At 38.5% G+C, this 15,604-nt stretch overlaps 1 protein-coding gene across 3 annotated transcripts in view; it reads right to left on the bottom strand.

The window, feature by feature from the left end:
* LOC124787971 (coiled-coil domain-containing protein 22 homolog) overlaps positions 1-15,604 on the bottom strand; it is a 199,111-nt gene that overhangs the window by 114,915 nt on the left and 68,592 nt on the right. For all 3 annotated transcript variants that reach the window (XM_047254978.1, XM_047254980.1, XM_047254979.1), the window contains exon 2: positions 15,293-15,461. In XM_047254978.1, coding sequence (XP_047110934.1) covers positions 15,293-15,461 — 169 coding nt within the window. The remainder of the gene's footprint in view (positions 1-15,292; positions 15,462-15,604) is intronic.

Genomic DNA, 15,604 nt, shown 5'->3' with positions numbered 1-15,604 from the left:
GACAGGACTCACGCCACACCACATGGTTACTTCTACAGTTAGCACAAACCAATAATCACGTACCACGCGCACTTACCACATTTACTGTGTTGTTTCAGATCCAGACATGTCATGGTAGCATGACTGCAGTGCTTGCATTTTTAGGTGAGGAGAACTTGATAGTAACATTTTCCTTCGGATAAATGTATATTAAAAATTTACATTCTCTGCTCAAATGAATGAATGTACATTATATTAGCAGTTTGGTGTCTCAAGCTCTCCATCCATTTGTTTCACAACATTATTTATATTTGTTGCTTCCTCCGCTTTAAACTTAATTTTTCATTCATTACAGTTTGCTATGATAGCACCATCACAATAACTGTTTTCTTGGAACTTATGGGATACTAACCAAGAATACTATCAATAAGTAACCATACTTCCTGACAAACCATTACTTTTTCAGTGAGTATAATACAAATAGTCTCATTACCTGTTCAAAGCATTTTCTGGCACTAACTTTTCAAATACAGATTCCATCCTCTCTTTAATAATAAATGTAATCTGTACAATGGCATGTGTTCAGTTACTATCTCCTTTCATTGCTGATGACAGTACATCAGATGTTCTTCATCCTCTTCATTGCAAGTGTTGTTGCTCTCTAGTGATACACACAGATAACTGAGAACTGAATTATGTTAAGTCTTCAGTGCAATTTTGGTCGCACAAGGAACTAGGAAACCAAAAATGACAAATATACAGAGTCCTGCACATCTGATCAAGCAAAGCTCTGCATTTAAAGCAAGCAGAACAGTTGGGCTAGACCAGGTGCCCTGAAGTCGCTTGCACGGTGTATAGAAGGAAAATATATCCCGTGATTTTACCCAGTTAAAAATACACTTTTTTTCTGTGTAAAAGAACACTTTTCCCCCAGTGAAAATACAGTATGCACCTGGTGACAGTACTTTTTGTGAGTTAATTGAAAAGATACTTTCCACCGGAGCTATGAAACTTATCAATCCTTTGAATAGTGAAAGTTTTATAATCTGGTGTAGAACTTCCTGACACTTAAGGAAAAGAAACACAGCAAAAAACATCTCGTTTCAGAAAGATTTTCAATGTGCAGCAACACTTAATTTTTCATTTTTATTTTTTTTTATTTTATGTGGTGTTAGGCAGGATTCTAGGAGCACATCAGCTGAATATTTCTGACAAGCAAGATTACACATTTCACTATTGTGCGACAGAAAATTTCACGTGTTTCCTGGGTGAATACATTTTTTGTCAAGCACTTTGACTTTTCTACAGAAAGGTCAATTACAGGTGAACATGCTAAAGAACTCACTTTACATTTTTTAGGAGAATTGAAATTTTTAGCTGTCATTATTACTTACTTTGTAATCTATGAAAGCACTACAATAAATGTGAAAAGCTAACCCTGAAACTTGGTATCCATTATTTTGTGTTATTGTTTAAGATATATCAAACACAAATGTGCCAGTAAAATTTTAAATACTGGCGTAAATGGCTAGTCTTCTGGGCTCAAAATTTTTCTAAATGGCTGGTCATAAGCATTAAGTTTAGAATGCAACTAACACTCCATGGTTTAAGAAATTCATCACACATTCTTGCATGTTACATAGTTCATCTTGCGGAAAAGGAAATTTACTTTGAAAGTAACACTTCTCAAACCATCATTCGAAGTATTTTCCTGTTACCTCGTAGAAATGTAAATAGTTGTGAATTCATGCTCATCAAAATAAAGCCGACAAAAAAGACAGGTCATGGCATCTCACAGCAAACGACACTGCAGATCTTACGAGTGCCAGAAGCCACCTCCGACGTGGAGTGGGTAATTATTTCAGGCAAGTTCAATAATTCTTAACTCCATGTTTAAACGCATAGAATTTCTGGATAGGACATGATAAAATTAGGGCCTTTAGTGCATACCTTTTCAATTAAATATTGATTTCCCATGAGCCCTGCATGGAGCAGAGCATTCGCAAAGCGTGGTGGGCAAGCAGACTAGTGTGACATCAGGTCCATAAATCTTGATGGCCCCACATCGAAATGAGGCCCACAAGAAAGACACATCAAAAGTAGTTTGTTGTCATGAAGTATTGCATGGTCTGACACATTTTGCTGTTGGCATATGCTTTTATGTGCGCTGTCTTTTGATATTGTAAATGGAACATTTTAATTACAACTTAAGTTTTATTTTGGTGCTATTCTTGCATCTATGTTTTATTACTGGAGTTTTATTCTCAAGTATGGGCTAAAGTAAAATTCTTTGTTGGAGTATCAGTTCCTAAAAGCCAAAATTACAAAAATTTAACTGAAAACTGAAACAATGAAAAGTTCCTGGATTTCTAAAAAGTTCCCAGGTTTTTCCCAGATTTCTCCCAGGTGAAAAAATTTCCAGGTTTTTCCCGTATTTCCCAGTTGCCTCATGACATATACACCCTGCACTTATTAAGAACTGTTTCAACTCCAATAGTATTCTCATCCTCACAAAACTAAGAAACATGAACAGGATATGGTGTTCAAATGATGGTGGCACCTGCCACCTCTGGGTGCCTAGCCTCAGAACGTCACACACAGCAAATAACAGCTGAATGCTTTTGTGTCAGTCTCAGAAACTGGCTGTTAATACTGGATACACATGTGCACCGCAACAGTCAGCCCTTTTCTGGTTCTGGCACACATAATGAACAATTTCAGCCATTAATACTTTGCCTGTATGATGACACTATTTCTTAAGTCAATTTCTTTACTAATTTCTGGTTTATTATGCCACCATCCTCACTGACTACCCATTACATAATTTGTTTTAATTAATAGCATCTGAATTCCAAAAATATTCAAGTATTCCCTCTTCTACAACTTTTCCCTGTGTGATAATTGTACCTTTTGTACAGCTCATGTACACACAGCTGCACACTCAATATGAATATACTTTCACATATAAGGTAGTTATATCACAAACTTTGTGTGTAAATAGAATTCAGAAGTTCTCTTACTCCTTAAATACTGTCATGTAGAATCCAGAATCACGTGTTAGTTATGAAAGTAGGGTTGCCAACAAGGACTAAAAATTGTTTCGCTGCAAGCTAAGTTGTTACATCCTAGACTTGCACCATAATGTTGAGAATTGTCGGGTTGTCCAAATGAGTTAAGTGGGCACTACGCATCAAAAGCTGCTACCTAGGTAGCTGAATGTGGTTTTTTTTTTTTTTTTTTTTTCTAATTAGGAGAATCTTCAGGGAGAGGCCACATTCTGATCACCAGCTGAGACACTCACAGTAAAATGGCACAATTTAAAGCACTCCAAAAAGTAATAGAGCTCATGTAATACAGAAAGCTGGCTAAAACACAATATTGATAGCAGTGAGATTTTTAGAGCTGGGTTTAGGTGCATATCGAAAGGATACGCCACTGGAAAATGGAAGTGGTAAATTTGTTGCAGTACAAAAGATATTCAAATTCACCAAAATAGAAATTGAGCTACATGTGAGATTGATTGGGGAAGACTCAGTATCAACGATGAGAATAAAGTTTTAAATGTATCTTTCTACTGAGCAGCAGATTTATCCACAGGTAACTAATGACACTGAAGAAAACCTCAGTCCACCGACACATGTATTCACCATTCATACAGTCATCATGGGAGGCAATTTCAATCACTCAAAAATCAAGTGGAATAATTAGTTTTGGAAGTGATAGGAATGACAAAATATCCTGTAAAACTATGTTAGTCTCTGGAACCTAGCAGGAGCATACAGTTCAGAAGCCCACTCATTGCAGAAGTGTAACGCATCTAAAGGCAACAAATAGACCTGACCACTTTCAGGATGTACACACTGGTATCTGCAACCATAAGGTGGTTGCAGTAAAAATGCCTACCTTACAAAGGATGACCAAAAAACAGAGAAAGATTTACATGTTCAGCAAACTAGATAAAGAGGCAGTAGCGTCATATCTCAATAAGGAATTTACAACATTTCGTTCTGGACAGCAGCATGTAGAATTTTGGCTGAAAGTTAGAAGAGTAGTTGACTAAACCCTGGATAATACATAACTAGTAGAACATTTCATGAGGGAAGTGATCATCTGTGGTATGGTCTCTGTAAAGAAATTTCTAGAGAAACAGAGACTACTGCACAAGAGATGCAAAATAAAGCATAGTGCTGTAGATAGAGAAATGTTAAATGCCATTTGTTTGGTTGTCAAAAGGACATTGTTACACTCCATCATGGATTTTCCATTGTCTGAAAGTAAAAACAGAAATGGTTATCTCAATACATAACTGTTCCTGTCACAAATGAAATTTCACAAGTAGAACTTAATTATTACACAACTGCAAAGAAATCACTAAAATTTATGAACACTGTAGTGCCCAATTGAGGCTGTATCCGATTCTATACATAATTTGTGGTGCGTTAGCTCCTTTTAATCATAAAATACTGTAGTCCACTCGGACAGGAACTTGTGCCCTATATTTGGAACAAAGCATGGGTCCCACTTGTCTATAGGAAGGATCCACAAAACTGCCACCCAAAATGTTTTTATATCCATTTGTTGTAGACTCTCAAAATATATTCTGAGCTCCAACACAATGACCTCCTCAACTTCCAACCAAAAGGGCTCCCAAAAATATTGTTTACTATGCTTTTCCCTTATGACATCCTGAAATCCATGGATCAATGCAGTCAAGTAGGTGCAATACTACTCGACTTCCGAAAAGAATCTGATTTAGTATCACATCAAGGATTATTACGAAAGCACAATCATATGGGACTATCTAATGAAATCTGCAACTGGATTGAGGATTTATTCATAGGGAGGACAAAGCATGTACAGATGTAGAAGTAACTTTAGGCATGACCCATCAGATTATGTTGGGACCATTGCTGTTGACGACGTAGATTTATGACCTAGGAAGAAATGTCAATAACAACCTGAGACATTTTGCAGATGCTGCAATTACCTACAATGAAGTACCAATTGTAAAAGTCTGCAGAAATGTCCAGTCAGATCTTGTTGATAAGATTTCAAAGAGGATCAAAGAATGGTAACTTGCTTTAATTGTCGAAAGATTTAGAATTATGCTCTTCACAAAATGGAAATGCTGCAAAAACCACAACAAGAGCAGATTCAGCTCTTGTTGGCTTCATTTTGTGACTTTTGATGATAACATAGATCAATGGAAGGTCTCTACTCTACATCTACACAGATACTCTGCAAATCACACTTATGTGCATGGCAGAGGGTTCATCAAACAACCTTCACAATAATTCTCCATTATTCCACTCTTGATCAGCATGCAGAAAAAAATGAACACCTATATCCTTCTGTGTAAGCTCTGATGTCCCTTATTTTATTACGATGATCATTTCTTCTTATATAGGTTGGCATCAACAAAATTTTTCACATTGGGAGGAGAATGATGATGATTCAAATTTCGTGGGAAGATCCCACTGCTATGAGAAACGCCTTTGTTTTAATAATGTCCACCCCAAATCCTGTATCATGTCCGCGATACTCTCTCCCCTATTTCTCGATAATAAAAAACATGCTGCTCTTCTTTGAACTTTCTCGATGTAATACGTTAATCCTATCTGGTAAGGATCCCACACTGTGCAGCAGTACTCCAAAAGAGGATGGACAAGCATAGTGTAGGCAGTCTCTAATGTATTTGTTTCATCTTCTAAGTGTTCTGCCAATAAATCACAGTCTTTGAATCGCCTTCCCCCCATCACTTTCTGTGTGTTCTTTCCAATTTAAGTTACTCGTAATTGTAATTCCTAAGTATTTAGCTGAATTTATGACCTTTAGATTTGTTTGATTTATCATGTAACCAAAGTTTAATGGACTCCTTTTAGTACTCATGTGGATGACATCACACTTTTCATTATTTAGGAGCAATTGCCAATTTCCGCACCATACAGATATCTTTTCAAAATCTGTCTTGCAATTTGTTTTGACCTTCTGATTACTTTACTAGACGATAAATGACAGCAACATCTGCAAACAACCTAAAGAGGGCTGCTCAGATTGCTTTCTAAATCATTTATATAGATACAGAACAACGAAGGACCTATAACACTACCTTGGGGAACACAAGAAATCACTTCTGTTTTACTCACTGACTTTCCATCAATAACAACAAAGTGTGACCTCTCCAACAGGAAATAACAAATACAGTCACATAACTGCGATGATATTCCGTAAGCACACAATCTGATTACAAGCTGCATGTGAGATACAGCGTCAAAAGCCTTCTGGGAATCTAGAAATACTGAATCAATTTCAAATCCCTTGTCAATAGCACTTAACACTTTGTGTGAGTAAAGAGCTGGTTGTGTTTCACAAGAAGATGTTTTCTAAATCTGTGTATGTTCCAAAATCCTGCTGCATATCGACATTAATTATATGGGCTTGTAATTTAGTGGATTGCTCCTATTGCCTTTTTTGAATATTGGTCTGACTTGTGCAACTTTCCAGTTTTTGGGTATAGATCATTCGTCGAGCGAGCGGTTGTACACGATAATTAAGTATGGAGCTATTGCATCATCACACTCTGAAAGGAACCAAATTGGTGTACAGTTTGGACCAGAAGATTTGCTTTTATTAAGTGATTTAAGTTTCTTCACTATTATGAGGATATCTACTTCTAAGTTACTCATGTTGGCAGCAGTTCTTGATTCAAATTCTAGAATATCTGCCTCACCGTCTTTGGTGAAGGAATTTCGGAAGGTTGTGTTTAGTAACTCTGCTCTGGCACCACTGTCGTCAATAGTATTTCCATTGCTACCGTGCACGAGCAGAGAAAACACTGATTGTGTCTTTCTGCTAGCATACTTTACATACAACCAGAATCTCTTTGGGTTTTCTGCCAGGTTTCAAGACAGAGTTTCAATGTGGAAACTATTATATGCATCTCACATTGAAGTCCGCACTAAATTTTGAGCTTCTGTAAAAGATTGGCGCTAAAAGATTGCCAGTCTTGGGGATTGTGTGTTTGTTTAAATTTGGCATGCTTTTTATGTTGTTTCTGCAACAGTGTTCTGATCCTTTTTGAGTACCAAGGGGGATCAGCTCCATCATTTATTAATTTATTTGGTGTAAATATCTCAACTGCTATCAATATTGTTTCTCTGAATTCAAGCCACATCTCGTCAACTCCTCATCATTTCTCAGCATTCTAGATACTTTACACAAGCAACTATTGTCATTTCTTTCTTAATCTACTAAATTTTCTCTATTTTTTAACTACATGAGTGTCTTTTTCCGAAGTTTTATCAGTACATATCTGACAGGAAGTACTACCTAATGTGTTCCTAAATACAAGCAATAAAAATGGGATACTTCTGAGGCTCATACCTTGGGTTTTACTAGTGACAGAAAGGTAGGGCTAAGGAACATTTCAATACCAAATAGATGCACTGTCTTAGTGTCACTATACTACAGTGCAGGATGAAAGTATGAACATTTCACACTTCCTCCTATTTAGGCAAGTGGAGCAAATCAGTTGCATCTTTTTGCATTTGATGTGATTAATGATTGGCCTTAAGGAGCTTATTGAGGCACCATTAGTTCATGGGCAGTTACTTAGGGAGGGGGGAGGGGGGGAGGGGGGGAGGGAGGGGGGGAGGGGGAGGGGGAGGGGGAGGGGGGGGGGGAAGAAAAAATACAAAGTGTTTTTCACCATTTTTTGTACCAAACCCAAGCCAAAAATTACAAGATGGCTATGCACAGTAATTTTTTAATGATATATTTTTATGATATATTCCTAAAATCCCAAACTCTAACCGCCTTGAAAATTTTCTTGATATCTTTATCCGTTTTGGAGATACAGAAGTTCAAAATTATCCTACTTGCACATGTAAAATACGCATGTAAAATCCAGTGCCAGGCAAAAGTGTAGTTTACAAAGAGATGCAGCAGGGTCAAATATGCTGCAAAGTGTCTCTGTTACCATCATAAGGGTTCTGGGAACTCCATGTTGTAGACTGAAGAACATGTAAAATTTTTGTGCATGTAAAGTCTGGTCTGAGGTGTAAAAATAAATTTACATTATTTAAGTTTCACATAAGCAAACTAGAAACGCTCCTACCTCAGTACAAAAATGGCGATTATGTTCCCATTCAAAAGACAGACCGAAAAGTGGGGTTCTAGCTGCTTCATTCTACCTTCCTCAGCACATTTAAAAAAAAAATTCAAAAATTTTGGCCTGCGAACATATTCATACTTTGCACTGAGAGAGGAGATGGTGGCATGTGAAAGATACAGAAAAGTAATAAATACTAGACGTGGGAGAAAGAGAGTTACACAGTGGTAGCAGGCATAGCTGACAGTGACAGAGTAGTGCTAGGGAAAGAGTGAAGGAGACAGTGCCATTGGGAGAAGAATAAACAGAAGGAGAGTGTGGAAGTGGGTGAGAGGCAATGACAATGAGAGACAAAGCCTTCGACGAAGACAATGGGAAAGAGGCAGATAGTGACAGTGACAAGGGACAGAAGCAGTGGGAAGGAATGAATGAGATAGTAACAATAAGAATGAGAGAGGGAGAGGGGGAGGGGGAAGGGGAGGGGGAGAGGGAGGGGGGAGGGGGAAGGGGGAGGGGGATGGTGAGGGAGAGGGGGAGAGAGTGACAGTGACAGTGAGAAGGGAAAGTAGTGCTAGGACAGAATGAAGTACACAGTGGCTGTGAGACAGGAGACAGCAACAGTTAGAGAGACACAAAGAGATAATGACCATTTGTTGTGGTGAATGAGTGGGTGGGAATGGACAAGTTGGAGTGGATGGGTATGAGCGAGTTACAGCAACCGATTAGTGCGAGTGAGCGAGTTACAGTTAGGAGAGCTTGTTGGAGTGAGGGGAGTTGCATGATAAAATGAATATGTTTACATGCTAAAATTTTTGAGAAAATTTTTAAAAGGTGCTGAAGAAGATAGAATAAGGCAGCTGGTACTCCACCTTTCAGTCAGAATCTTTTATAAACAGGAGAAAATTCGCCCTTTTTTTGTGCTCCAATAGGAGCATTTTTCTGCTGGTTTCTTAATGACTCGTTTTGGTTATAAGGGACAAGTTGCATTTTCTAGGCCAAAATTTCTTCAGATCCACTAGCTTCAGTCATAATTGTATAAGGCATAGGTTGTGGTTAAGTACCAATGCCAAACTGAGAGCTCAAATTACAAGTGCCGACAATGCTACACTGATCCTACAATGGGTGTCTGTGTGTTTCAGCTTGCCTTTGACAGCGAAGTCCAGCTAGCAGCACTAAAAGTGGCACAACTTTAAGAAAGTATTATCCACAGCCCAGGCAAGTAAGGCATCAGTACACACATAATGTAATATGCTAGATGGAATGTGAACTGATATCTTGAATTCAACCCCATTTTATTTTATTTTATTTTATTTTTGACCACCATGCAGCAGCAGCAGCAACAGCAGTGGTGTTTGTTTAACAATCCACTGGCCTCTCAACTAGGTGATATTGTATCATGGCAAGCTCATTGCTCCGCTTTAGTATCAGTTATTCAGCTTACTCGTCGAATTCAAGATCCATCCCCAAACTGTCGATTTCTTCCAGGTCGAGGGCCAAGTCTGCCAACTCACCACCCAATTCCATCTGGCCTTGACCATTTCCAGTTACATTCCTGCTACAGCTGTCAATATAGAAGGTCTGAATTACTTTACTGCTGTATAATCAGTCATATTCATAGCATGTTCAACACACAGCTCAGTACAGGTACACCCTACTGAACCTGCTTGGAAGCCTGCATCTAACATTTTGTTGCAGTTTCTGAAAGATCTAACTCAGTATCTGCAAGTGCTGAAGAACTTATTGAAAGACTGATGGCATTTGATCCTGTAGCAGTATCAGATGTTACAAGAAGGCTCCGCTAATTAAAAGAAGTCAGCTAGTGCTTCAAATTTGTGTCCTTACCAAAGGTGTTCAATCAGTAGTGGTTGCTTCTCAGATAGAACCCATTTCAGTCCACAGAAGTCTGTGTATGTTTTCTCCAAAACATTTATGCATTTTATCCATATTTACCTTCTAGTAGAATGCAAGAACACACCTGTAGTAAACCGCTTATCTTCTTCACTAAGTTCATCAACTGTAATTAAACTTGGCACAGCACAAAGATACAATTTAACATTGATAAAGTCTTACACTAATATCCCATAGAAAAAGTTTCTTAGTAATGAGTGCTACATAGTTTCTCTTTTGTCAGACCTTGCAAAAATGTATAACGAATAATCATGGCAGTGCATCTGTTTTTAAATGCCATACAGCTTTATACTCCCCCCCCCCCCCCCATGAACAATGGACCTTCCTGTTGATGGGGAGGCTTGCGTGCCTCAACGATGCATACAGCCGTACCGTAGGTGCAACCACAATGGAGGGGTATCTGTTGAGAGGCCAGACAAACGTGTGGTTCCTGAAGAGGGGCAGCAGCCTTTTCAGTAGTTGCAGGGGCAACAGTCTGGATGATTGGCTGATCTGGCCTTGTAACACTAACCAAAACGGCCTCGCTGTGCTGGTACTGTGAAGGGCTGAAAGCAAGGGGAAACTACAGCCGTAATTTTTCCCGACGGCATGCAGCTTTATTGTATGGTTAAATGATGATGGCGTCCTCTTGGGTAAAATATTCCGGAGGTAAAATAGTCCCCCATTCGGATCTCCGGATTGGGACTACTCAAGAGGACGTCGTTATCAGGAGAAAGAAAACTGGCATTCTATGTATCGTAGCGTGGAATGTCAGATCCCTTAATCGGGCAGGTAGGTTAGAAAATTTTAAAAGGGAAATGGATAGGTTGAAGTTAGATATATTGGGAATTAGTGAAGTTCGGTGACAGGAGGAACAAGACTTCTCGTCAGGTGAATACAGGGTTATAAATACAAAATCAAATAGGGGTAATGCAGGAGTAGGTTTAATAATGAATAAAAAAATAGGAGTGCGGGTAAGCTACTACGAACAGCATAGTGAACATATTATCGTGGCCAAGATAGACACGAAGCCCATGCCTACTACAGTAGTACAAGTTTATATGCCAACTAGCTCTGCAGATGATGAAGAAATAGATGAAATGTATGACGAGATAAAAGAAATTATTCAGGTAGTGAAGGGAGAAGAAAATGTAATAGTCATGGGTGACTGGAATTCGAGAGTAGGAAAAGGGAGAGAAGGAAACATAGTAGGTGAATATGGATTGGGGCTAAGAAATGAAAGAGGAAGCCATCTGGTAGAATTTTGCACAGAGCATAACTTAAACATGGCTAACACTTGGTTCAAGAATCATAAAAGAAAGTTATACACATGGAAGAATCCTGGAGATACTAAAAGGTATCAGATAGATTATATAACGGTAAGACAGAGATTTAGGAACCAGGTTTTAAATTGTAAGGTATTTCCAGCGTCAGATGTGGACTCTGACCACAATCTATTGGTTATGAACTGTAGATTAAAACTGAAGAAATTGCAAAAAGGTGGTAATTTAAGGAGATGGGACCTGGATAAACTGACTAAACCAGAGGTTGTACAGAGTTTCAGGGAGAGCATAAGGGAACAATTGACAGGAATGGGGGAAAGAAATACAGTAGAAGAAGAATGGGTAGTTCTCAGGGATGAAGTAGTGAAGGCAGCAGAGGATCGAGTAGGTAAAAAGACGAGGGCTATTAGAAATCCTTGGGTAACAGAAGAAGTATTGAATTTAATTGATGAAAGGAGAAAATATAAAAATGCAGTAAATGAAGCAGGCAAAAAGGAATACAAACGTCTCAAAAATGTGATCGACAGGAAGTGCAAAATGGCTAAGCAGGCATGGCTAGAGGACAAATGCAAGGATGTAGAGGCTTATCTCACTAGGGGTAAGACAGATACTGCCTACAGGAAAATTAAAGAGATCTTTGGAGAAAAGAGAGTCACTTGTACGAATATCAAGAGCTCAGGTGGAAACCCAGTTCTAAGCAAAGAAGGGAAAGCAGAAAGATGGAAGGAGTATATAGAGGATCTATACAAGAGCGATGTACTTGAGGACAATATTATGCAAATGGAAGAGGATGTAGATGAAGATGAAATGGGAGATATGATACTACATGAAGTGTTTGACAGAGCACTGAATGACCTGAGTTGAAACAAGGCCCCGGGAGTAGACAACATTCCTTTAGAACTACTGACAGCCTTGGGAGAGCCAGTCCTGACAAAACTCTACCATCTGGTGAGCAAGATGTATGAGACAGGCGAAATACCCTCAAACTTCAAGAAGAATATAATAATTCCAATCCCAAAGAAAGCAGGTGTTGACAGATGTGAAAATTACCGAACTATCAGTTTAATAAATCAAAGCTGCAAAATACTAATGCGAATTATTTACAGATGAATGGAAAAACTGGTGGAAGCCGACCTCGGGGAAGATCAGTTTGGATTCCGTAGAAATGTTGGAACACGTGAGGCAATACTGACCTTACGACTTATCTTAGAAGAAAGATTAAGGAAAGGCAAACCTACATTTTTAGCATTTGTAGACTTAGAGAAAGATTTTGACAATGTTGACTGGAATACTCTCTTTCAAATTCTAAAGGTGGCAGGGGTAAAATACAGGGAGCGAAAGGCTATTTACAATTTGTACAGAAACCAGATGGCAGTTATAAGAGACGAAGGGCAAGAAAGGAAAGCAGTGGTTGGGAAGGGAGTGAGACAGGGTTGTAGTCTCTCCCCAATGTTATTCAATCTGTATATTGAGCAAGCAGTAAAGGAAACAAAAGAAAAGTTCGGAGTAGGTATTAAAATCCAGGGAGAAGAAATAAAAACTTTGAGGTTCACCGATGACATTGTAATTCTGTCAGAGACAGCAAATGACTTGGAACAGCGGAATGTAGTTGAATTAAGTCGGGTGATGCTGAGGTCTGATGATGGTCAAAGTAGAGAGGATATCAAATGTAGACTGGCAATGGCAAGGAAAGCGTTTTTGAAGAAGAGAAATTTGTTAACATCGAGTATAGATTTAAGAGTCAGGAAGTCGTTTCTGAAAGTATTTGTATGGAGTGTAGCCATGTATAGAAATGAAACATGGACAATAAATAGTTTGGACAAGAAGAGAATAGAAGCTTTCGAAATGTGGTGGTACAGAAGAATGTTGAAGATTAGGTGGATAGATCACGTAACTAATGAGGAGGTATTGAATAGGATTGGGGAGAAGAGAAGTTTGTGGCACAACTTGACTAGAAGAAGGGATCGGTTGGTAGGACATGTCCTGAGGCATCAAGGGATCACAAATTTAGCATTGGAGGGCAGCGTGGAGGGTAAGAATTGTAGAGGGAGACCAAGAGATGAATACACTAAGCAGATTCAGAAGGATGTAGGTGGCAGTAGGTACTGGGAGATGAAGAAGTTTGCACAGGATAGAGTAGCATGGAGAGCTGCATCAAACCAGTCTCAGGACTGAAGACCACAACAACAACAACAACAACAACAACAATAGCTTTATATGTTTAGTATTTAAAATCTGAATAAAAAAAGGATCATGCGTCAATGAACTGTTTACAGCAGGCTGAATATGAAAATTGCCTGTCAAATTGTCAATAATGTTACGAGACTTTTCAAGAAGGCACGAGGGCTGTTCAATAAATAAGTCAAGCCATAGGGTGGATGAAGAAGAACAATCCAATGCAGTTTTGTGAACTCTTCTCAGGTGCACAGACTTGCTTTGTTAGTTCCTTTACAGTTTTGTTGCAAAGAACAAGCTGAAGTAGTTTTTTTCAATTTCCGAGGTAAGCACAGCTGTGTGTGTGTGGCTGACCAGCACACAGGAGATTGGACAGGTTTGTGCGACTTTTTTGCGTTGATGACAGACCCCTTGCCCACGACCATCATGCTTTCGTTCACTGCCAGGTCTTGTAGACTTTCTGCAAGTGCCTATGGGTATCTGGGATGCTTTGGTTTTCTGCCAAAAGAAACTCAATGACAGCTCTCTACTTGGAATGTACCTCATTTAGACGCCATTTTGAAAGCAATGTGTAGTGTTGCATTATGTATTGAATGTCCCTCATAACTGGTTTATTTCTGTACTATTACTGAAAAGACTTTATCCAAGGTTACCTATTATGTATGTCATGGTGAGAGAAGAATTAGTTGAGGAGTGTAAGCTCAGCTTTCCTCATGCAGTGCAACATAAAATAAGTTGGACTTACACTTAATGCTTCATCCTGAATAGCTAACATGGTAAATACGTCTCTCACACAGGGAGCAAATGTTCATGTTTCTCAGAGTCAACATTTAAACTGGGATTCTCTTATACACCCATATGTTCATGAACAGTACATAATACAGTAATAAACACAGTATTTCAATTGCACTTCAATGTGTGTGATCATTTGATATTAGCTAGGACCACAGTAAAAACAGTTCAAATTATTTGGAGTAGAGGGGTCAAGAAAAGATGTGCACTCTGTACGAAAATGCCAAGCCTTTTTTCCAAGTGTATCTAATAAATTTATTTAATCCATGAAACACCTTTAATTCATGTCTGTATTTGCTATCTTATTTACCACATCAAGCCAAGAAAATTAACAAAGCTGCTGCATAAAATACACATGTCAAATTATTGCTTTGAAAGTGTGTGAAAAACGATCTTCGCGTCATCTTTGCCTCTTTTTGTCAGTTACAAAAAAATTATCATACATAGCGTTTTCAGCATGGGTGGTTGGGGAATCCACTGCTACTAATCAAGTAGGTCACTAACAATTTTTTTTCATATTGGAATAAGTGAAGCTCAATATTTTCCAGACTTTCTATGAAATTAATAATTTCAGCATATGAATCTCTTCGAGACTTTCCATGGCCCATATCTTAACTTCTCCTGCATTATCAATGGTAATGGTAGAATGTGGCTAATAATGTCCAGGGTAAGCATTTGACATGTACTGTGAATATGCTCACCTGGATAAACTTGCTACTCAATAACAGCCTCTAAAATAGCAGAATTGACCAGATCACTAATTCCTCTTCACAATTTCGTTTGATAATAGACCAGCTTGTGTACTGAATTCAAATAGTTATGCAGGAGCTATCTTCATTATCCACTTTTAACTGCTATTTTAAAGGAGAGCTTTCCAATTTGTGTGTAGGAAACCATCTAAATTTAATTAAGTATAAAAAGCTGTTGTTTGTTTGCTTTTTACAGGTATCTTATTCTTGAAATCTGTCAGAGCCATCCTGTAACTGAACAAAGCTGAAAAGACAACCCTGTAAGCACAGTTGATTCCTACATCAACCTCCAGCAGATTAGGTCTATAAAAACTCACCATACAAGCTTGAGCAATGCTCGCACCAACTCGAAACCTTGCTGACATATTTGGTGGCAGAGAATGAGGGAGGCCCAATCCTGGCTGAATGACATCCAGGCATCGCACAGCAGCCTCAATTACCATTTCTGTTGAGAACTGCTTCAGACTGTCTGCTTCTTCAAGGTCACTGAAAGTGAAAATAAAAATGTTTGTTTTGATTGGCACATACAAATTTATTAATCCGTTATTTTCTTTACAAGAAAGTTACAAAGCACAGAGGAAAATTCCAGATGGAAATTAGAATGATAAAAAGATAGAAATGGTAAAGAT

This window comes from Schistocerca piceifrons, chromosome 3 (genome assembly GCF_021461385.2).
Source record: "Schistocerca piceifrons isolate TAMUIC-IGC-003096 chromosome 3, iqSchPice1.1, whole genome shotgun sequence".
In the NCBI taxonomy this organism is placed as follows: Eukaryota; Metazoa; Arthropoda; class Insecta; order Orthoptera; family Acrididae; genus Schistocerca; species Schistocerca piceifrons.
The sequence above is the reverse complement of the archived record's forward strand: the minus strand, read 5'-3'. Positions and strand labels throughout refer to the sequence as shown.